This window comes from Dendrobates tinctorius, unplaced genomic scaffold, assembly GCF_039654945.1.
Source record: "Dendrobates tinctorius isolate UK_male_01 unplaced genomic scaffold, ASM3965494v1 ptg000129l, whole genome shotgun sequence".
NCBI classification, from domain to species: domain Eukaryota; kingdom Metazoa; phylum Chordata; class Amphibia; order Anura; family Dendrobatidae; genus Dendrobates; species Dendrobates tinctorius.
In genome coordinates this window covers 34,525,739-34,550,502 of record NW_027361797.1, presented here as the reverse complement: position 1 = coordinate 34,550,502, position 24,764 = coordinate 34,525,739, and the positions used below count along the sequence as shown (strand labels likewise).

At 41.9% G+C, this 24,764-nt stretch overlaps 1 protein-coding gene across 5 annotated transcripts; it reads left to right on the top strand.

Moving 5' to 3' along the window:
- The first annotated feature begins 1,074 nt into the window (after window positions 1-1,074).
- On the top strand, window positions 1,075-24,478 carry CLEC19A (C-type lectin domain containing 19A). Of its 5 annotated transcripts, none has more exons than XR_012219894.1 (6): window positions 1,075-3,850; window positions 11,603-11,774; window positions 14,047-14,140; window positions 15,454-15,582; window positions 22,314-22,439; window positions 24,270-24,478. XR_012219894.1 is itself a non-coding variant. In XM_073542944.1 (6 exons), the coding sequence occupies exons 1-5, from the start codon at window positions 3,742-3,744 to the stop codon at window positions 22,391-22,393; spliced, it is 588 nt and encodes a 195-aa protein (XP_073399045.1). In that variant the 5' UTR covers window positions 1,278-3,741; the 3' UTR covers window positions 22,394-22,439; window positions 24,270-24,478. The 5 variants fall into 5 exon arrangements, 3 of the variants coding, with proteins under 3 accessions (XP_073399046.1, XP_073399045.1, XP_073399044.1); XM_073542944.1 differs by having other exon boundaries at window positions 1,278-3,850; window positions 15,450-15,582; XR_012219893.1 differs by having other exon boundaries at window positions 1,279-3,850; window positions 15,450-15,582; window positions 22,314-22,501.
- The last annotated feature ends 286 nt before the right edge of the window (window positions 24,479-24,764 follow it).

Here is a 24,764-nt window from a genome sequence, read left to right as displayed (position 1 = left end):
AACTGAGGGTCCTGTTCCAATTTTTGTTTTGCCCATTCTGCAAATTCAGTGCACCGATCTGGCATCAATCGAACATCTCATCGGCAGATATTAGCTACTCACAAATGGCACCCTTACAAATTCCAGCTGCTGCAGCATCTCAACGGGGATGACCCAGATCGGCGCTGAATTTGCGGAAAAGTTTTCCCCCTCCAATATACTAATGTGCCACAAACAGGAAGTTGATATCACCAACCATTACCATTTTATTTAGGTGTATACACATACATGGCCCACCCTGTAGATCACAGACAGTACATGAGTCAACAGTGTGATGCAGCAACAAAAAAGCAAACACTGTTCTAGGATGTATTAAGAGAAGCATGGAGTCTAAATCAAATGAAGTAATTGTCCCCCTCTACTCCTCCTTGGTCAGGCCTCATCTGGAATACTGTGTCCATTTCTGGGCACTACATTTTAAAAAAAGACATTGAAACACTGGAACAAGTTTAGAGAAGAGCTACCACGATGGTGAGCGAACTGCAAAGTATGTCCTACAAGAAATGGTTAAAGGATCTGGGAATGTTTAGCTTGCAAAAAAGAAGGCTAACAGGAGACTTAATAGCAGTCTACAAACATCTGAAGGGAGGTCACAGTGTAGAGGGATCACCATTATTCTCATTTGCACATGGAAAAACGAGAAACTATGGAATGAAACTGAAAGGGAGAAGATACAGATTAGATATTAGAAAAAAACTTTTGACAGTGAGGGTGATCAATGTGTGGAACAGGCTGCCACAAGAGGTGGTGAGTTCTCCTTCAATGGAAGTCTTCAAACGGAGGCTGGACAGACATCTGTCCGAGATGGTTTAGTGAGTCCTGCATTGAGCAGGGGGTTGGACACGATGATCCTGGAGCAAAAAGCAAAAAAAAAAAGAAAAAATATTCAGCCTACCGTACATCAGTGTCCATATAGTCCATAAGCGGTCTGATGCCAGGAGATGTCCAGTGCGGCCTGTCATGGTGGTTTATTAATATGATTTTAAAACCTTCCTAATAAATGTGAGTTTTATCTTTTTTCACCAATTTTGGTGCTGGAGACCCCCTCTTTTTTCCTTTAGATGATCCTGGAGGTCGTTTCCAACTCTAGCATTCTATGACTATTGGTTTCATAGACAGTGAAAGAAGTGCTGGTCTTACATGAGCATTATGCTTCCATAGACCCAAAAAAGTAGATAGTGTAATAACGAAATAATCACACATGCACCCTACTGCTTCCATAAACTCATAGCTGTGGTCCTGCATGAACACTGGTACTGTCTTAGCATAAAAATTGTGAATAAAGCAGTGGTCATGAATGCGGACTACTGCTTTACTTTCCATTGAAGAGAATGGAGCCGTGTTCATGCATTGTCAGTAGGCCTGGTGCAATGTCATCATTGTGGCATGATGCATGCATGACACTGAGCCTAGTTAATAGCAAAAGATGCCAGCAGGCAGACAGACATTTACAGGGCGCTGACAGTCAACCTGATCAGTGGATCAGGGTCCTGAAATATTTTTTCTCACACAGGTGATAAATATTGTTTGTGAAATTACCCCTTTACCTTTTACGGTCACTTTTAATAAATGCTAAAAAGGAATGGATGGTGGTGGTGCTGCAGAGGAATTGAGCACTTGTTTCTTGAATTTCCCATCTATTACAAATGATCACTGTAGTCTCTTCTCAGACAGATAGGATGGACAGCAGTGTGAGCGGCCTCTTCTTACCTCAGCACTCCTTATATATCCAGTAATAGATAAGATAGGCATGGTTGTTAGCAGTGTGAGCAGCCTCTTCTAACCTCGGCATTCTTGATATCTCCAGTCTTAGATTAGACAGGCACGGTAGACAGCAGTGTGAGCAGCCTCTCCTTGCCTCAGCACCCCTGGTATCTCCAGTATTAGATCAGACAGATAAGTTGGACAGCAGAGTGAGTGGCCTCATCTTACCTCAGTACTCATAGTATCATATAGGCATGGTTGACAGCAGTGTGAACAGCCTTTTTGTGCCCCAGCACCCCTGATACTCGTATATCCAGTATTAGATCAGTAAGACAGGGTAGACAGCAGTATGAGTAGCTTTTTCTTACCTCAGCACCTCTGGAATTTATAGTATTAGACCAGATAGACAAAGTGGACAGCAGTGTGAGCAGCCTCTATTTACCTCGGCATCCTTGGTATCTCCAGTACTAGGTCTGGAAAATAGGGTGGACAGCAGAGTGAGCAGCTTCTTATTGCCTTAGCACTCACAGTGTTACAGCATAACATCAGATAGACAGGGTGGACAGCAGTGTGAGCAGCCTTTTCTTACTTCATCACTTCCAGTATCTAAAGGATGAGATCAGAAAGACAGGATTAACTGCAGTGTGAGCTGCCTCTTTTTACCTCAGAATCCCTGGTATTTCCAGTATTAGATCAGTAAGATAGGGTAGACAGCAGTGTGAGCAGCCCTTTCTTATATGAACACTCCTGGAACCGCCAACGTTAGATCAGAAAGACAAAGAACAACTTCTTCTTACCTCAGCAAGCCAAGCATGTCTCTTATCTCCAGTATTAGAGCAGAAAGACAGAGTGGACAGCAATGAGAGCAGCCTCTACTTACTTCGGTACTCATGGTATTAAATCAGATAGACAGAGTGGACAGCAGTGTGAGCAGTCTCTTCTTACCTCAACAATTATGGTATCTTCAGTATTAGATCAGCTAGACAGGGTGGACAGCAGTGTGAACAGCATCTTCATTCCTGAGCACCCGTATTATCTCCTGTATTAGATCAGATACACATAGTGGACAGCAATGCAAGCATCCTCTACTTACTTTAGCACCTCTGGTATCTTCAGTATCAGATCAGATAAGCAGGGTGGACAACAGTGTGAGCAGCCTCGTCATACCTCAGCACCCTGGTTTATTGGTACATATTGCATGCAATGTGTGTACATTCATTCGTGGAGAACATAATCCCAAGAAAACACACCAATTGAAGGACCTACAAGTTAAATAATCAGATTACCAAACATGCACAATATTGTGAGATCTAGATAAAAGGCTGACCTAGACAGTCCATGACTTGCGAGTAAAAAATGTCAGTAATCAACGCTGGAATAAAGAGGAAAGATATATATCTTTGTACCGTGTTAGCCAGTAGGTAGAAGAATATTTAGAATTGAGAGTCCTCAATGGTTGATACCTTTTAATGGCTAACTGAAAAGATGGTAACAAGATTTCGAGACCCTTATAGGGACAGTGATGACAATATCTGTAAAGTGCTATGGAAATGAATGGCACTATGTAAGCATGTAAAATAAATAATACTGCCAATACTGTAATTTACCCCAGCATAATAGCTACCAACGTAGGTACGGCTAAATAAATACCACCAATAAAATACTTTTAATTCCAACCTTAGGCTAGCAAACTTTTCATGCAAGTCACTGTGGGGTTTGCACCAATTTAAAACTTCAGTGATTGTGTTACATTGAAATTCCTCTTCACAAATGGCTTAGGTCAAAGGGTCGTTTCTTCTAAACTAAACCATGGACCCAGTGGAGATGTGATATTTTACTGTTCAGGAGCTGGAGGAGACCTCTCTGCCGCCCAACACACAAGTGGTTGACAGTTCCTAGGGGTGTGTTCTGCGTGAGGACTACATCTGCTGTAGGAAACTTCACCCAGCAAAGACTTCCAAGTCTGACATCTCACCGAAACCGTCTTAAAATCTGAAAATGAGACACTGTCTGGCTTCTTCCTTACAATGGGACATGTTCTCAGTCCTTGCATTAATTATATTAACAGCACACGCTTTCCCCCAGACGGAGATTCAACTTAGTCAAGGTGAGTGCACTTCATTTTTCTTTTTCTGGGCGCTAAATATTTGGATTACATTGTATTATTATTTACATGAATTTGGAACATTTGGTTTAAGAGCCCTCTGAGGTTTCGCTATTGTGTCCTTTCAGTTTATTTAATTTCTGTTAAATGCCAATTACTTCTCACTATAGAAAGATTTTACTAAACTATTTCCACAAGGCTGTAAAAATTTGTTTTATCACTGTAAAATATTATTCCAAAAATAGCAAATTATCCCCTATCTATAGGGATAGTGAATAACTTACTGACCGCTGGGACTAACCATCAATCTCATTGTCTATGGGACTGCCGGAAAAAGGCAAGAGCGGAGCCCTGTTCTCAAGATTACTGGGGGGTCCCAGCAGTCTGTTATAAGCAAAGTGTTCCCTAATTTGGTATTTTAGGGAATAACCCTTTAACCATAATACATATAGGTATTGCTGAGTAGTATCATGATCATTAGATTAAGAAACTATTTTGCTATTCTGTAATATTAACTATATAAGAAAGAGGAGCCACCTACAAATAGGTAAAGGGTGAAAGGCTATAAACTCATATACGTGCAATTCTTACTGAAAGACAATCATACGTCTTGGTATAACTAATACACACAAAAAATAAATGTTATATCTATATAAAAAAATTAAAAATGTCTAACAGAGGTGAGATTATTATAGCCATAACACTGAAGTGGTAGCCAAAAAACCTGATCGATATGAACAGAGAGACCCAACTCGTGGCACAAGTTCCACTCTCAAAAAATAAATACGAAAGTGAGGAGGACGTCATATTGGTCTGTGGTTTACACTACTATCACTTAAGGGGTATCTGCAAGCAGGTTTTTGCTATGTAATCTGAGGACAACATGAGGTTGGGGCTGTGATGCTGATTTCAGGGATGTGTCAATTATTAGACTGTGTGCTGTTGTCTCAATACAATGAATGTTTTATCATCAGGAGATTATCACTGCCTGGACTGCTGTGCATGTGAGCTCTGGTCCGGCCACGCCCCCCTCCTCTGAGAAGCAGCTCCCTGTCAAGAGACAATGTGCAAAGAGAGTTGTGCAGCTTTCTGAGCTCTGCTACATCTAAAAACTCTGATTGTGTCACAACTGTTGCACCCAGTAATCTAAGTGATACATCCTTAAAATCTGTTTTTCTTGTAAAGTAGAACGAAAAAAGTGGTTTGGTACCGTGTTAGCCAGTAGAAAAAAATATATATAACCCGAAACGTCTCTTTGATACTTTTCATTCCCTGCTCAACCCAAGAGTACAGGCCCCAACCATGGAGCTTCAAGCTGACGATCTGGCCAATTACTTCAAAGAAAAAATTGATCATATCCGACAGGAAATTATCTCCCAATCACCTCATACCATGCACTCTCCTCCCTCCCCCACTGCATCTAGCTCACTCTCTGAGTTTGAACCAGTCACAGAAGAAGAAGTAAGCAGGCTCCTTGCATCTTGTCGCCCAACCACTTGCACCAGTGACCCATTTCCGTCACATCTGCTCCAGTCCCTTTCCCCTGCTGTCACCCCTCACCTAACTAAAATATTTAACCTCTCTCTCTCTCCTGGTATTTTTCCCTCCTCATTTAAGCATGCCATCATACATCCACTACTTAAAAAACCATCCCTCGACCAAAACTGTGCCGCTAACTATAGACCTGTCTCTAATCTTCCCTTCATCTCTAAACTCCTGGAACGCCTGGTCCACTCCCGTCTGATCCGCTATCTCTCTGATAACTCTCTTCTCGACCCTCTCCAATCCGATTTCCGCTCTCTACACTCTACTGAAACTGCCCTCACTAAAGTCTCTAATGATCTACTAACAGCTAAATCTAACGGTCATTACTCCATGCTAATTCTCTTGGATCTCTCTGCAGCATTCGACACTGTGGATCATCAGCTCCTCCTCACTATGCTCCGCTCCATCGGCATCAAGGACACCGTTCTCTCCTGGTTTTCCTCCTATCTCTCCGACCGCTCCTTTACTGTATCTTTTGCTGGCTCCTCCTCCTCTCATCTTCCCCTTACTGTTGGGGTTCCTCAAGGATCGGTTCTAGGCCCCCTCCTCTTCTCCTTGTACACTGCCCCTATTGGTAAAACAATCAGTAGATTTGGTTTCCAGTACCATCTCTATGCTGATGACACCCAATTATACGCTTCTTCTCCTGACATCACGCCAGCCTTTCTATAAAACACCGGCGATTGTCTAAACGCTGTGTCTAACATCACGTCCTCACTATATCTGAAACTGAACCTGTCAAAGACTGAACTCCTTGTGTTTCCTCCCTTTACTAATGCACCTATACCCGACATTGCCATTTCTGTGTGTGGTTCCACTATTACTCCCCAGCAACATGCCAGCTGTCTTGGGGTCATACTTGACTCCGAGCTTTCATTCACCCCCCACATCCAATCACTGGCTCGCTCTTGTTATCTGCATCTCAAAAACATTTCTAGAATTCGACCTTTTCTTACCTTTGACTCTGCAAAAACTCTTACTGTTTCTCTTATTCATTCTCGTCTGGACTATTGTAACTCTCTTCTAATCGGTCTCCCTCTTACCAAACTTTCCCCCCTCCAATCTGTCTTGAATGCTGTAGCCAGGATCATATTCCTCACCAATCGTTACACTGATGCCTCTACCTTGTGCCAGTCATTACACTGGCTACCCATCCACTCCAGAATCCAGTACAAACTTATTGCCCTCACCCACAAAGCACTCCATGGCTCAGCACCACCCTACATCTCCTCCCTTGTTTCAGTCTACCACCCTACCCGTGCCCTCCGTTCTGCTGATGACCTGAGGTTAGCATCCTCGATAATCAGAACCTCCCACTCCCGTCTCCAAGACTATACACGTGCTGCGCCAATTCTTTGGAATGCACTTCCCAGGTCAATACGTGTAGTCCCCAATCCCTGCAATTTTAAGCGTGTCCTGAAAACTCATTTGTTCAGACTGGCCTATCGCCTCAACACATTAACCTAACTATCCCTCTGTGGCACAGTCAAAAGTTTTACCATAACCAGATTCCCTGCATCATGTTCCCACATGCTTTATGCATCCATTAGCCCTCTGCATCCGTACTGTTACACACTTAACATTATGGCTGGTCCATACAATCAGGGCAAATGTTACCACCCACCTTTCGTGTCTACCTCTTTCCTCATAGATTGTAAGCTTCGAGCAGGGCCCTCATTCCTCTTGGTATTTGTTATAATCTATGTGATTATTGTTATGCTGTAATGTCTGTTGTCTGTACAAATCCCCTCTGAAATGTAAAGTGCTGCGGAATATGTCTGCGCTATAGAAAGAAAATTTATTATTATTACTATATATAAAGTGCTTTCAGTAAGAGAAACAAAATAGGAATCTCGTGAGTATGATACCTTTTAATGGCTAACAATTAGTAGTAAATGATGCTAGAAGGCAAGCTTTCAGGACTGCTTACGTCCCTTCATCAGGCTTATATAACAAAATATTTGAAGAAACCTTATTTTGAAATATTTGAAGAAACCTTATTAACTGTATATAAATAAGGTTTCTTCAAATATTTTGTTATATAAGCCTGATGAAGGGACGTAAGCAGTCCCGAAAGCTTGCCTTGTAGCATCATTTACTACTAATTGTTAGCCATTAAAAGGTATCATACCCATAAGATTCCTATTTTGTTTCTCTCACTGAGTGCACTTTATATATATATTTTCTTGTAAAGTAGGAAATGCAATTTCCTCAATATATGACCCTTTTATTCAAGTCAATAATGCTTTTTCCCAATTATTGGCCCATCAAAACTGGACAATAATTACTCGAGGAATGAGTCTGTTAGGTGTAATAATTTTTTAGCAGGCTTAAAAATTATCAGTATTAGCAAGATATCTTGTATAAACAAGTGATGTGCTGTCGATAATGCGATTGTGAATAGACGATCGTTTTGCATACAGTACATAAAATATTCGTCGGCCTTTCGAAACAAACCAGTGAACGGCTGCTGATCAGCCCATCTATTGCTGATGGTGGTCGTTTAATGGTCAAAATTGGCCCTTTTAAAGGGGCCAATAGTTTTTAAAGTCCTCTGAAGGTGGACTTTGACTTTAATTAGGATATTGACATCTAGTGTTTTCACCATCTTGTCTACACATTTGACAGATTGGAAAAGTAAATGATGAACCAAGCCTCTTTTAAATGGTGTATCACGCACAGTTGGCCCACTATTGCCGCCTGCACTTCTACTAATGAAGTCAAGTAAAAAAAAACAATAAAAATAATTGTAGACCCAAACCACCCCATACCGAGCCCTCTCTGTAGCTCACATTAGTTCTTTTTAAGAACACCAAGAACAGAGCAAGAACCAAAAAATTCAACATGGTCAACTGGACTTCTATCGACATCACTCGGAGTCTGTACATTAGTCTACATGGCTAGAATATGACCGGCTTTACTTCTCGCAGTGAGATCATAAGAGCAGTCTACGCACAACGGCACTATACGGGGGCACATATGTTCTTACCTGTGTAATAAAGATATTGGATCAGTAGTTGCAGGAATGCCTGAGACATGATGGGACATTAAGCAATAACATCACTTTATGCCAATACAATCAACCTTACCGGGGTAATTCTCCAAAAGACAAACTCAGAGGAAATTTAGATTGTGGACCCCAATGTGCACAGCCACGATAATGTCTGTAAAGTGCTGTGCAATATGATGGCGCTATAGAAGCAGAGCATAAAAAAAAAATACTACATATGGAAATGGGTGCTCAATAACCAGTAGAGTTTAGAAGTGTTTAGAAGTTTTGCTTGGATATTTCTTGGCAAAGATTTGAAGATTTGGGCCCTTCCCAACCTTGTCACCATTTCAATAAGGACTATTGGCAGTTGTGCAGATGACATGATGTCATGTTTCCGCAATCTCACTGTCACCTATTTATAAAGCCTATGAAATAAACTTAGGGAGTAAACAAGTCTTCTTGACCTACTTTTTTCAGCGCTCCTATAACAAGCATGTCCTACTAGATCAATAGCACCTAGGCTATAAGCAAGCATTTACTGTATTGCATGAAGTCAGTGCGAGTGCTCCCAACATATATGGCATGTGTTTGCTGGGGTAAAATTATTAACATCATCATCAGGAACTTTACAGATGTATAATTATTTTATTGTACTCATTTACATAGCACCATTCCATTAATTTCCACAGCACTTTACAGACATCATCACCAAAACTGTCCCCATTGAGGCTCACAATCTAGATTCCCTATCAGTTGGTCATTGGAGTGTGGAAGGAACCTGGAGGAAACCCACGCAAACATGGGAAGAATATACAAATGCCTTGCAGATGTTGTCCTTGGTGGGATTTGAACCCAGGAGCCCAGCGCTGCAGTGCTAACCACTGAGCCACCATGTTGCCCAATCCATGTCAGTAACAGGTAGCATTTTCCTACGATATGTCATGACTGATTGGTTACTGGAACGCTGACTTCTGGGCACCCATGATCCTGAGAACGTCTTTGCCTTCAAAATTGTTCCTTTGCACAGGGGCATTCCCAGCCATCTTCTGCTCCGTTCAACTGTAGGAGGCCAACTGTACAACTCGGTGGCCCAAGAGCCAAGAGATCAAAGACTGGAATTCCCCTTGAATTTTCTAATTACAGAGTAGATCTTCCCTGCTGTAAAAACAAAATATTACTCTTATTGGACTGATCTGCTTGTACTTCCATTTGTCTGCAGAATATAGAACATTAGTTAAAATTAAGAGTACGATCAGCGCTGGCTTGGAACCGGTGGCTGCCAAGTTCCGGTGACACAATGCTGGCTCTTTATAACTGGGGCTTCCAGCGACGACAAGACAAAGCTACACATGCTAAAAAGTAAAAAAAAATACATAAATTAATATAAAAAAGTAAGAAAGCAATATAAACATTATCTAAAGCAAAGTTCTCTAACAGGTGTGGAAGTAAGCATTTAAAGCTTTTTATTTTGATAGGAACATAAATTTACCTACCTGCCCTGTTGAGGGAAGAGCAAAGTACTGCAGCACGCAGGTGCCGGGAAAGGTCAGAGAGCCCCGATGTGAGGTAGCAAAACCTGAAAAATGCCAAGGGGGTGTGAATACTTTTGGAAGCCACTGTATGTCTGGGTCACAACCATCACACATCCAGGTGCTGGTCAGGTAACGGTGCACAGGAGACGATCCTGGAGTCGAGAGAACCCACAATCACCGCATGAGTGTATATTTAGCAGCAATAAAAAATTTCCTTAGAAAGTCAATGTAAAATTATATAATTGTGTGTTTACTTGATTGGAAAAGCAACTTAAATGCCGATGTTTCAGGCTACAGAGACCACCAGATATGCTCAGCAGCATACAGTATTTAGGGAATTTGGCATCACCATTGACTCTGTATTATTTCTTCTCCAGCAATATGTTCTGCTGTTAATCTGTGGGGAAGGTGACTTGACGGACGGACTTGACTGAAGGAAAAAGGGATGGTTTGTGCAATATAGACGGACATTGGTAATGACAGAAGGGGAACAGCTGGGGAAGATGGAAAAGGAGTGCAGTACCTGGATTTGACCACAAGATGGCAGAGGGGAGCTTGAGAACAGGACTTTACAACGGCTTAGGGCTACGAAACCGCTTAGTCATGGGGGCGGGGAGATAGGAACCCAGGAGGGAAATTCCCGAGGAAGGGGATAAATAGGACAGGACAGGGTTCCAGGCTAGTCTAGTCCCGGGAGGAGCTCAGGAGGAGAAGACTCAGTATGGAGGACTGACGATGGTGGAGAGCTCGACCAGGGGACTGATAGGAAGAGACAGGGGGGTGGCCCTGACACAAAGAACCGCAGGACAGATGAGGCCCCGGGGGTACCGATTGGACAACAACCTCGGACTGGTGAAGTACTGGCGGTAGATAGGCCTAGGGCAGCCCTAGAGAAAGATCCGCGAGGAACGTCACTACGACTGAAGGAAGGTGAAGGTACCCGGGCTCGAATACGGAGAGCTGTAAAGGTGCTGCGGTGCATGGCTATGGTCGTCAGGAGGATGGCCAATAAACTCGGACCTGTTGCAACCGAAAATCTGCCTCCGTCTCGTCTCTGTGTCGTCTGGGCGCGGTAAGCAGTGGACCACCCCCCAATCCGGGCCGTTACCACAAATCCACCATTGGTCCAAGTCAACTTCAATGTCTCGTGGTTACCACTGACAATATCCTGCAGTAGAAGCCATTTTACAAAGGATTAACGCCACTTATCGAATAAAAAAGATGAACAACATCATGTCGAAGTTTGCAAAACCCTCCCAAACGTTCTCCCAACTTTTCATACATTTCCCATCTAAAAGAAGGAAGACATTGGAAATGTCAATGCACCACGCAGTGTAGACATTATTTACCTCCTATATCACAAGGGCAACCAATTTCATTGTTAAATGATGCGGTTGATAAATCCATTTACTTTGGCGATAGAGGTAACGACAATGCTTGTGATCCACCAATGCACATCTTATGAACTTTTGGGCAAGTTGGACCACCAATCTCCAAAACTGTTCCAACTGTTTCAGAATCGTTAAAGTAAAACTTTTTTCTGATCCCTCAGTAGGAACAAAAAAAGTAAAAATGTCATTTGACGGAACTGTATTAAAGCAGACAGCAATTGTCATAGACTATGTGTACTCAACTGTCCTGTAATAATGAGGTGGACGATATATTAATTCACTTTCTCTTTTTTAGTCGCAGGGTTCCCAGATGTCACGCAGCCATACGCCTGCCCTCTGTTTTGGACCGAGTTTAGCGGGAACTGCTACCGATTCTTCCCGATAAATAAAACGTGGGCGGAAGCAGACTTTTACTGTGCCGAGTTCTCTCTCGGCAGGACTACTGCCAAATTAGTTTCTATCCACAGGTATTGTATATATCTACTTCACCGCAGGAGTCAAAATATGAGGGACGTTTATTACCGTCGGCTCCCAACAAGTAAACAATGTGCATTATAAAAAGACATCCTGCTTTCCGAAGTTGTAGCAGAATTCTAGATAATGTTCTAGAATTATATGAGCAGAATTTAAAGGAATATTCCAGGCAAAATGATATAGTATGTTATGCCTTGTTCACATAGGACTGTCTGCGCTGGACTTTGACAAGGTATAAAATACGGTATCGGTTTTGCGTGGCGCGTTCCCTAATAGGATATTTCTGTCTTTGATCCCAATCACTGCCTATACAACTATACACTCTATGCAATGAGAAACTAACGTAGCAGAGTAGTAATCTACAATGGAGCAGAGCAGTCACCATGATGCAGCAGAGTTGATCCAGAGATGTAGTAGAGTTGGCATAACAAAATAGCAGCATTGACTCGATGGAGTAGCAGACTTGGCTCAGCAATGTAGGAGAGTTGACTCAGCAATGTAACAGAGCTGGCACAAAGAGGAGCAGAGTTGATAAAGTGACGTAGCAGAATAGGCATTATGGAGTAGCAGACTTAGTGTAAAAATCTAGCAAAGTTGACTCAATAATTGGAGCTGTGCTGGGATTCTGTGTAGGAGAGTGAATCAGAGCTAATCCAACTCTAAGTAGTGGCATGACGCTTGCTACCTGAATACTCAGGTTGGTATCCTGCTGCCTGAGCCGGAATGGATAAATCAAACCTGCCAGCCTCAGCCCCACGCAATTTTTATAATCGATGTTGTATAGTAATCCTATGAAAGAAAAGTGACGGATACATTCACTGTGTACTTTGTCAGGAAAAATTCAAGGTTGACCAATGGACTCCTGACACAGTTCTGAAGTACAAACCAGAAAAGATGTATATCTTTGTACCGTGTTAGCCAGTGGATAGAAAAATATTCAGGATTGAGAGTCCTCAGTGGTGGATACTTTTTAATGGCTAACTGAAAAGATGGTAACACATTGCAAGCTTTCGAGACTACTCAGGTCTCTTCATCAGGCATAGAATAATACAAAATCTGAAGTCACATATTTATGCACAATACAGCCAAGAAAAAATGCAATAGATAAGACAAGTGACGTGAAGCAGAACTATCAATATGGGAGAGGGAGAAACATAAATATAAACATCGGACCAGTTCATAGATAAGGAGTCTGGATGTTTTATGGTCCTCTGATTGGGGTCTAGTTCTGTGTTGCCCCGCAAGGTTTTAAAAGGAAATTCCTTAATTGATGTAAAAAGACATAAATCCATGCGACACATTCATTCCAGCACTGAGAGTGTCAAAGGTCGTCATAAATTTATACTCCCAAACTCGTCTATCTCTCTGAGAATTGAAGTTACCTTTCAATACCAGTAATTTCATATCCATGCTGCTGTGATCAGGGATACAGAAATGTTTTGCCACAGGTAGATCCATTCTTTTTTCTCCTATTGTGTGACGATGAGCATTCATCCTTGTTCTAAGCTTTTGCCCTGTCTCCCCCACATACAGACCCCCAGTTGGACATTTAGTACAAATAATTAAGTACACCACATTAGATGTAATGCAGGTGAAAGTACCTGGGATCTTGTAGTCCTGATGTGAGTTGGGGATCTTTATCTTGTCCATGGTCATTATAAATGGACAGGTTTTACATTTTTTCTGGTTGCAAGGAAAGGTTCCTGCAGCTGTTGGAGAGGACAGGGAGCTTCTGACAATGATGCTTCTTAAATTTGGGGGCTGCCTAAAACACAGCAGTGGGGGGTCTGGAAAAATGGATTGTAATCGGGCATCTTTCTGTAGTAAAGGTTGTAATTTCCGTGCAGCTCCCCTTAGCACCTCCAGATTTGGGTTGTAGGTGACTACTAGAGGCACTCGGTTATTTTCTTCTTTAGCTTTGTAATGTAGCAGGTGATTCCTTGACAATCTGGTGGCTCTTGTAATTTGGTTTTCAATTGTTCTTGGATGGTAGCCCTGATTCAAAAAGGTCTTTTTGAGGTGACCAAGGTGTTTGTCTCTATCTACAAACCAGGATTTGCATTAGGATTAGCCTCTTAGCTATTCAATGGGACTATCAATGGGTCTAATACTTGGATTTTCCAGAATTTACCCAAAACAAGTAGTCAGCTACTTATGTTGTAAGCAATTTTTTTTGCAGTGGTAAGTATAATATTATTGAAAACGTTAGCAACGGATGCTTATTCCTTGATGCATCTCTACATGACCGTCTTTTTTCCTCAACAGCTGGGAGGAAAACATTTTTGTATTTGATCTTGTGAACAGCCAAGTCCCAGGAATACCCACTGATGTATGGATAGGATTAAGTGACAGAAGGCAGGTATGGATCATATTAGACTGGTATCATTCATTTTCCTGGGAATATCCAGAATTCATCACAAGGAATTAGAAATAACTTTCAGACAAGTCATAAAAGTCAGGCAGACTGGGTAGCCCATAAATTCAGTGTAAGGGTAACCCTAATATTGAAATGAATGGTAATTATAGAAAACTACTTTAGTAAGACAACTTAATATAACCTCTATTCAAATTGGACTCCACTGACCGGACTGTTATGTCCAGTGACGTAACTAAAGTCCGATGCAAAATTTGGACCTGGGCGCCCAGCTGCATGTTGGTCTGTTTCATGTGCCCTCTTAGCATTTTAGATCCTATAAAGACACACGTGATCACCCCTCACCCCCATGTAATAATGTCCCCCATCCTGTAATAATGTCCTTGGCCCTTTCCTGGTAAAATCTTCCTCCTTTGCCCCTTCTTGGTATAATGTCCTCCATTCTGAGCCCCTTCCTGGTATAATGCTCCCTTACCTTGGCCTCTTCCTGGTATAATGTCCCCCATCCTGGCCCCTTCCTGTAATAATGTCCCAAGCGTTCCAGTGTTCTCTATGAGAGAGTCGCTGTCAGATTCCTCTGATAGAGGCTTATTTCTTCTCTGAACAAAATTAACAGTCCTTGAAATTCAACAGGCCGAATCCTTCTGTCCCCCAACATCATAAGAGGAGCGTCAATTAAAAAAAAAAGAGAATTGTGTCAGCTCACCCTTCCTTGAAGATTTGTTGATTGTATGGAGAGTCAATAAGCCCCATACACATTACATTGTTGGCTGAGATCAGCTGAATGTATCCTTATTATGAGAGTCTTTATACTAGTGACCCCTACTATTTGATCTTTATGGAAGACTTTTCAGCAGTCTCATTATCATCACATACATGATGACAATGAACGGTAACACCTTTGTATAGACTGGATACAGAGGATCCACCATTCACAACTGAAGTTGGTCACGGCTCATCTATTCCATCTTCTTTAACAATGACTCAGATTAGAAGCTCAGAAGTTTTGTATACAAAAGATAAAAGTTCATAATAAATTTACCATAAGAACCTGATTTAAACATAAGTAATTTCCTGATGACCCCCTTCCCTTTAATTTAATCTATGTTGGCACTGCAACCAAATTGAACATTTGCCGCCAGGTTTGCCTGCAGATGTTTGAGGCCTCAACAAAATCAAATTTGATATGATTATTTTTAGAGGACCCATGTAAGAAGAAAACAGAAAAAATCCCTTGAATACCCAATTTTCACATTCATGCTTTGCGCTTATATAATTGTATTTTTATTTAAAGGAAGGTGAGTTTGAGTGGACGGATGGCACGACGCATGACTACAGTTACTGGGATGGAAATCAACCAGATGATGCCACCAACAGTTCCACAGAAGATGAGGACTGTGTGCAGATATGGTACAGATACTACAGTGGTAAGTGCGATGAGGTGGGAGAAGTTTCATTAATTTTTGCTTCTCAACATAAATACTTGTACATCATTGGTATAGCGCCGGTGTTCAATCTCTGTGTTGCAATCGACAAATCTGAATGTCGAAAATGTTATTTATCAGCATTAGGTTCGTTTCAGTAGTACCGGAGTGTTGCTTATTCTTGCCAACTCTCCTGGAAGTTCCAAGAAAAAATGGCGACGTACTATAGGAGTTGTCGAATCTCTGTCCACAGTTTCTGCTGCTCTATTGCCCAATGTCCTACAGCTGATAGAATCATAGAATGGTAGAGTTGGAAGGGACCTCCAGGGTCATCGTGTCCAACCCCCTTCTCAATGCAGGATTCACTAAATCATCCCAGACAGATGTCTGTCCAGGCTCTGTTTGAAGACTTCCACTGAGTGAATCCAGCCGGGGCCACACTGGACTCAGGTCTCTCCTCTCCCTATAGTCCCCAGCCATGGCTACAGCTGTCGTCCAGATGTATTACCGTCCTCGGAATAGACCTGGTTCATGTTACTTTCTTATCTGCACAGAAGTTCATTCATCTCATCAATAATTGGACTTTACAGGGGTCTTACACGGTTCATGACGATTTTCAAGCACGATTGAAAAATAAAGAAATAACAGTCACTGAACGGACAGGTCACCGTGTTCTATTGAGCACAGAGACCACAGGATATATATTATACTACACCATGCTATAGTGGTTGTCTAGTTTAGAAAAACATTTTTTAAATACTTTATTATAACATTCTGAATTAATTGTCTGCCAATTACATAGACAGCCCACTGATGTAAAGAGGAAAAGTGCAATGCTTTATTCATCCAGTGGGGGTGCTGCGGGGGGTAATACATGTCAGTGTAGAGGGGATCAGTGGGGGATGTCACAGTGTAGAGGGGATCAGTGGGGGATGTCACATTGTAGAGGGGATCAGTGGGGGATGTCACATTGTAGAGGGGATCAGTGGGGGATGTCACATTGTAGAGGGGATCAGTGGGGGATGTCACAGTGTAGAGGGGACCAGTGGGGGATGTCACAGTGTAGAGGGGACCAGTGGGGGATGTCACAGTGTAGAGGGGATCAGTGGGGGATGTCAGTGTAGAGGGGATCAGTGGGGGATGTCACAGTGTAGAGGGGATCAGTGGGGGATGTCACAGTGTAGAGGGGATCAGTGGGGGATGTCACAGTGTAGAGGGGATCAGTGGGGGATGTCACAGTGTAGAGGGGATCAGTGGGGGATGTCACAGTGTAGAGGGGATCAGTGGGGGATGTCACATTGTAGAGGGGATCAGTGGGGGATGTCAGTGTAGAGGGGATCAGTGGGGGATGTCACAGTGTAGAGGGGACCAGTGGGGGATGTCACATTGTAGAGGGGATCAGTGGGGGATGTCACAGTGTAGAGGGGATCAGTGGGGGATGTCACATTGTACTGTAGATGGGATCAGTGGGGGATGTCACATTGTAGAGGGATCATCATTATTCTCATTTGCACATGGAAACACAAAAAGCAATGGAATGAAACTGAAAAGGAAAAGATACAGATTAGATATTAGAAAAAATTGAAAGTGAGGTTGATCAATGATTGGAACAGGCTGCCAAGGGAGGTGGTGACTTCTCCTTCAATGGAAGTCTTCAAACAGAGGCTGGCTGGACAGACATCTGTCTGGGATGGTTTAGTGACTCCTGCATTGAGCAGGGGGTTGGACACGATGACCCTGGAGGTCCCTTCCAACTCCAACATTCTGTGATTCTATGATTCCTTGTTTTGTTCCACATATTACAGCTGATAGCTGAGCGTTTTAACAATGGGATGTTTTGTGATCAGTTTATTCCTAAAGTAGCCCTCTTTCAAAAAGTGGAAAAATGGACATCCATGCTAACCTATCATAAACTTGTGCCACATCAAGCCCTTTATGGTGCATTTACCTGACGCACAAGTTTTGTCTGGATCTCAATTTATTTTTGGGTCTAAGGTCTGATATATTTTTTGGAGTTGAGGTCTGAATTTATTTTGGATCTTGTCTGGGATTTGGATTAATCTATAGGTGAAGTCTGGCATCTTAATCCATTTAGAGAGATCTTAATTTATTTAGAGGTGCTGTTTGACTTTTCAGTGTCTCGTTCTCATGCCTCATTTTCTACTTATGTGGTTGATTTTCTATGTGATACATGCTCTGAATATTCCTTGTGTTGTGATTCGTAAATTCATGCGATTCATGGTGAGTCCTAACTGGGTGGTCTTAGCTTACAGTAATATTTCGTTCCATCTGTTCCAAACATAGTGATCAGCTAATTAGATGTTATTAGGAAGTAGGGGACAAACAGGAAGGAGAATTACTGCATGATCAGACTACATAGGGTTTATTTGTAGTCTGTTACTATAGAAACACATTGGTCTGTATAGGACATTCCCGCCATCTCTCCCAAAACTTCAAAGAGGCTTCAATTTAAAAATCCAAGTCTCTTGAACTAAAATCTTTCTCTCAAGGGTGCAAGCCAAAGGTTCTCCAAACCTTCAAGAAAGCAGGAATTTTGGAGTGGTTTCTTGTGCATGATGCATACATACCAATTCTCCCAGATCATTTTGGCTTCCGGAAAGGAGCCTCCAATAACCCTGATGAAGTCAGCAAATCTTTCAGAAGACAGGTTTTTCGAGACGTTTCATCACTCGTTGAGATAGTAAACCGGGAACTTGGGTGATGAAAGGCGAAACTAGTTTATGAAAACGAATGTGACTACAGACAAAATTTGTGTATTGGATTATTTTCCTGCATGCTGTGAGTGAAAGGTTGGTAACTATGGAGTAACGAAGGATGGACATATTATTGGTGCAACCAGTGCAGCGGCACAGGAACCCAAGAGGTTAGTGGGTCCACTATCACCTCCAAAGCAGGTACAATTTGGTATATTCATTTGCTATTGGACTAAAAGAAGCCCATATTTGTTCTTGCACAGAGGCCTTCTTCTGTCTGTGTCCACCTCTGGTGTTACGCCAGGGTCAGACAGAGTCCAAGCATCTAAAGACACGCTCACGGGCCAAGCAAACAGGGTATGGAGAAGCTGTGGGAAAGATGTGGCTTGCTAAAGTGGTCAGTAGAAAAAAAAATTAACTTGGGGAATTTTCAGAAGGAAAATTCTAAAACATGAAAGGAGATATATATCAAACCCATTTACGAAGATATCTACTGGTCATTATTTTTGCATTTTAGATGCAAAAAAATTGGTCAGGGAGGGTAGACGTGGCCTTTAATAAGCTGGAATTTCTAATTAATTTTCATGACTTCTGAGTAAAAAAAATCAACGTTTTGTCTAGCGGCGGTCCTATAAGTGATTTACATATTGTTCACCATCCAGGAAAGGAACATCTGTCTAAAGCCCCCTTTACATTTAGCGATGCACCAGCGATCCCGACAATGATACGACCCGGTCAGGATCGCTGGTGCATCACTAAATGATCGCTAGTGAGATGCCACACAGGCAGATCTCACAGCGACATAGCTACGCAGCAGCGGTCGTTACTTACCTTTCAGACGCGGCGATCCTGATGTTCTCCCGTCCGCGTCCACGCGTCGCTTGTCGGCGCCAGCAGGAAGCGCCCGACGAGAAATGGAGCTGCACGATCTCGCGCGATCAGCGACAGACAGCAGGGGAGCCGGTCGGAGGTATCACACATAGCGATATCGCTATGCGTAAACCCCCCTTAGATTATATAAATCTTGATGCAGAAAATGTTTCTTGTCAACCTAATAGCAGGTCATGCAGTCTGCACATGTGTAATCAATGCACACCTAATGCAATCCCCCCGCCGGGAGTGTTCAGTAACCCCTTCCCCGCTGCGCAGAGGAAGGATGCATTGTGCTAGACGACAGCAATATATTCTTATCTGCCGGCTGTCTTCCCTTTCTGCATGATGATATTCTATAACAATGCAGCCGTCAGCTTCGTAGGCCTGTTATTGTAGAGGGTGACATTATGTGTCTCTGCCAATGCAATCTGCCTCTGAGGGTGGATGTATGACACTTCCCTATTAGCATATTTCATCTAAAGGTTACTCATTTGCATACCTCCCGTCAAATTCCTGGAATGATGTCCATTTTTTTCGTTTCCTCGTTAATGCAAGCTCTATTAAGAAAGCGATATTAATTTGTCATAGCCTGTGATATGCCATTGTCTACACCAGAGAAGGACGGTAATGATCAGATCATAACATCATGGAATTTAATTGCTAATTTCGAGCTGTATTGCTCTTATTAAAAGTAATCTTTCAGCAGGTATTTGCAATGTAATTCAAGAGCAGAATGATATAGGGACAGAGATCCCGATTCCAGCGATGTACCACTCAGTTTACTAGGTGCAGCAGTTGTGATACAATCACAGTTTTCACTGCTGCACATCCAGCAGTGCTCAGAATGCTGAGCTCTGTATAACCCCGCCCACAACACTGATTGGCAGCTTTCTGTGTGTGTACACTGTATATTTACAGAAAGCTGCTAATCAGTGCTGGGGGCTTGTTTGGACCAGGAGGCACAAGACACCTAGCCCTGTAGTAATAATCTCCTGCTGATTTTATTGAAATAGCATAACATAGCCCATTAAGTGATACACCCCTGGAATCAGGGTCTCTGCCCCTACATAATGCAGATCTCAGATTACACAAAAATAAAGCATGCTGACAGATTCTCTTTAATAGTTAGAAGCAATATAGATATCAGATTCATAACATCAAGTCATAAGGTTAGGAAAAGAACCTAAAAACCTGTGACCTGGAACATAAAATGAAAACAAACAGCCACTTATGTCCACAGGCTGTGTTTGGTATTGCCTTAGTCTCAAAAAAGAGTCTGAGCTGCAATACCAGACAATACTAATAAGAGGGTCAATGTTACTGGAGAAAAAAACATTTATTTCTACATCTAAGGCCATGGTCACACAAGCGTAGATTCTGTTTAGGAACATTTTGTTTTTGTCACTTAAATGCACACAATTGACCTAGAAGTTATTTTTACACTTGGCTTTGTCAAGCAGTTAAGGGACCATATGCGAGGGTCGATATGTGTCCCCCAGGATGCGGACAGAGTCTTATTAAACCCGCTGGAGCGTCTTGTGTTCACAGCAGGACGCCTGTGAGTCACAAGGCAGAATAAATGAAAGAGTGGATTGGGTCCAAGTAGTGACCCAGTCAGATGTCCATCAAGGGCTTTTATTTTTAGAGGGATTTGCAGGCTTGGTATTGGGGCGAATCCCTCTCTACACTCCGGGTTTTGGAAGTGACTCTATGGCCACAATTCCATTTAAAGTCTGTGAGTTTTGTCAGATTGGAGTTTGCAAGTTGCAGTGCAGGAGGCTCTGTGTAACCCAGGTCTGTGTGGAGCTAACACAGAGCCAGGGAACTCAAGGCAGCTGACGCACCCAAAAGACACAGCAGAGCCATTGCCCACCGCAACAAGTTTTGAACACGGACTGTATTTCTGGAAACCTGTCTGCGATCTGGAGGATATCACTCCTGTATATGAGTCTGAGAATAAAGACACTGTTTTTGTTGGACTTTCTGCGGTCCCTGCCTGTCTGTCGCACTGCACTACAGGTTTCATTATAAATGTTGCCTTCTATATCCTCGGTATTGCATTGTCTATTGCTGACTGCAGAATGAGGTACTGGGATTGGCCACATTATCTTTATTTTATCAGATTTGTCGGGGACATGATTTTGTGGCACTTACTATTATATCGGTAGGTCAGGCTCTCCTCCTGCTCTTCTTAGTGCAGCTTTCCGCACAGACTGCAGTGCAAAAAATGGCTACTGATGGTGGAACATGTGAGCAGCCCAGTCCATCTCTCTGGAGACACTGCAGGACATGGTGGCCCGTTTAGGCGATTCAGGCTGCTTAGGGTAGTACCAGCAACATGCAGCCTAGAGTTGTTGTGTTGAAAACGGCTGCACAATGTTTGCCCAACCTGGTACTATCAGCCAGCCGTCCAGGTACAGGAGGTCCATTGACCTCATGACGCCGCATCGCTACAGATTGATCTGAAGAATATGTTGTTGGAGCCATGAAGAGTTCTTCATGAAGGAAGGTCAGACCGGTCCTTCTCCTTAGATTATGGTGTGAAGTGGCATATTGTATGGTAGTCAGGCCCATCTAGTCTTCATTTCATGTACACTAACAGCTCAGCGATATATTGATCTAGTCATGGAACCAGTGGTACGGACATTCCTCCAAAGTGACAGAAGAGCCATTCAACACAATGCCAAACCGAATGTTGCTCGTGCTACTGTGAGCGGCCTGCGTGGCCTCAATGTGCTACCATGGTCTGCACCGTCTCCAGACTTGTCTCCCATCAAACACATCTGGGATGACATTGTTTAGCAATTGCAAAGGGAGCTGCCAGCAGCGGATCTTGATGATTTGCAGAACTGCTTTCAGCGCAGCAGAACAATTCATATACAACCATTACTAATCTAACTGAAAGCAGTCAAGACGTGTAAGTGCAGGGACTTTTGCATATGGCGCTCATACTTGATTCTGAGGAAATTGCGATATGAAAATTTTATTTCCATCCTTTCATCTGTAGCGTATTAGTAACATGTCTATCAATCGTGTGATTTCCATCCTTCCATTACTTTTTTTTGGTGCGTTTTGTCTTATAACAAAATAAGCTATACATCATGTTTTTAATCATATGATCTGTTTTTTTTGTTTTTTTCTCACCAGCTTTACGTTCATGGAATGACAACAGCTGCAACCGTGAATTTCCCTTTGTCTGCAAGATCCCTTCATTGACCCATATGTGACATCATCTCTGGTTGACACTTGCAGAAACATTTACTGTGGGAAATGGTACATGATATAACATTCTTTGACTGAACGGAAAGAAAGAAAGAAAGAAAGCCTATATATTGGTTCGTAAAAATTCAGATCACATCACAAAATTTCCTTGAAAATCACTTCCAAAGCCAATTCAAGAGGGATACTTCTAGATATATCGCTATATCAAAAGATGTGCCAGAGGTTTTGTGATGTGACGAACCTGTCATTACAAACATCCTACTCCTTTTCTTGTATTTGTAGAATTTTTCAAAAAAGAACAGGAGTTTTGGGATTGTGCATGTCATATTTATAAAAAGATAGAGTTATTTTCGTATGTGAGATACAGACCTGTAATTTGCCGTGTGCACGGACATACAGATAAACAGCTTATTTACTTAAAAGGTTAACAATAAAAAAAACTCTGACCCACATTTATATAAAAAAAAATTGCCAAATTTGTACAACATTTGTGCCAAATCTTAATTGTACTTTTTTCAACGCCACCACTCCATATTTATCAAATATCGCATCTAAATGATACACTTGGTGCAATGTATGGTAGCGCCACTTTTTTTAGCATGGTAGTTGTCCAATCCTTTTATATTGACGACAGATTTTTAAAACAGGTCATCAGTATGAGATATCTGGGGGTCCGACACCCGAAGCTCCCACTGATTAGCTGTTGTCCCCTCCGGCGATGGTTGGTAAACAGCACAGCTCCATACACTCTTACTAGTTGCTGCCAAGTGCTGCAGATCAGAAGAGAATAGGAGCTGATCTGCAGGACATGGCAGCAGCCGCTAAACAGTGTAAAAGGCTGTGTTGTTCTGCTCTGCATAATGTTTTCATCTGGACACCACCGTAGCTGATAACAGGTTTTGGACCCCCACTAATGTGATATTAATGCAAACATTGAATATGTGAAATATAACCTGCATTACTGCTATATAGAATACACTGAAAAATTTAAGGTACTTAGTTCACAAATTGGTCTATTTGTGGCTGCCCACCAACCACAACAAGGTGACCTTTTGTTTGATGGCACTCTAATCTATTTTATCAGACATTCTGGCTTTTTGGTAGCATACATTTAGGTTAAGGCTGTTTTGAATTACTGCTGGATACAAATTATCCTCTAAATTTGTAAGCCTTTGACCCAGGATAAAATAGGTTAAGACTTAAAAGTCAAAAGAAAAGTCGCCTTGTCGTGGCAGGTAGGGCAAACAAGATTTAGCAAATTTGTGTGCTAAGTATCTTAATTTTATAAATATATACCATATGGCAGCCAAGGAGTTTGAATTTCAGATAGTCAATGTTTGTATATATCTTGGCATTTACAAAGTGCTGCTGTATTCTCAGCTCACACTTACTTCATTCCGTTAGAAGACGGTGCTGGTTACTTTTTGTTCCTTGCACTTCTATGAGTAGGTCACCAATGTAAAAGTAGTGGAAAACCCCTTTAATTAGTATATTTCCCAATGTCAGAAAGGAGTGGGAGACAAATGTATCAAATATCATTTTAGGGTAGAATTTTTGGGCATATTGTGACTTTTCATTCATGTTTGCAATTCATGGTTGCAATTAATGCAGTTACCGTATGTTCCACAACGTTTTAAGTCAGCTATGACCGGTCTAGATTATACTGCATGTCTATAACCAACTTTTATATAGAAATGCAATCATAAATATGTCCTACTTTATTCCAAGAGGTTAAGTATTCTAATTTTTCACGCCATTTTTAAGTTTTAACTGTTTCCATTATATTTAACATTTGATCCTCTAAAATCTGACATTAGATCATTTAATATTGGACAGTGGATCCCAATATATGACATTGGCTCCTCTGATATTTTCTTTTAGAACCCGCAATATTTCTCATCACGGACGACATCTACAGGGCGTTTGTATGTTCTCCCCGTCTGGGTTTCCTCCCACACTCCAAAGACATACTGATAGTGAATTTACATTGTGAGCCCCGATGGGGAAAGTGATGACCATGTTTGTAAAGCGCCGTGCAAATTAATGGCGCCTAAATAAGCGAATAAAATGAATAAATATATCCCATTAGATCCCCTGATATTTGATAATGAAAAGGTGTGAAAGAGAAATGTTGCTGTGAATAAGTAGCATTAATTTTGTACTGTATAAATTATATATCAACATTTATTCATTCAGGCATATTGTAAGTATTGGAGCATTGTTTGAAAATTACAGTTTCACTTTCACAGAATTAGAATGGGTGAATAATGCGGCAAATTACAAAAAAAAAACCCATGTATCAATCAATCAAATTTATTATCGCCAAGTACATATTACATATATACAAGGAATTCTTTGTGGCAAAGAGGCAACATA

Bases quoted from the DNA above. Each gene is read 5' to 3' on its own strand.
- CLEC19A (XM_073542944.1), top strand. From the start codon at position 3,742: ATGAGACACTGTCTGGCTTCTTCCTTACAATGGGACATGTTCTCAGTC. The intron at 11,775-14,046 runs GTATTGTATATA...TTTCCTCAACAG, and splicing joins AAATTAGTTTCTATCCACAG to CTGGGAGGAAAACATTTTTG. The intron at 14,141-15,449 runs GTATGGATCATA...TTTTATTTAAAG, and splicing joins GATTAAGTGACAGAAGGCAG to GAAGGTGAGTTTGAGTGGAC.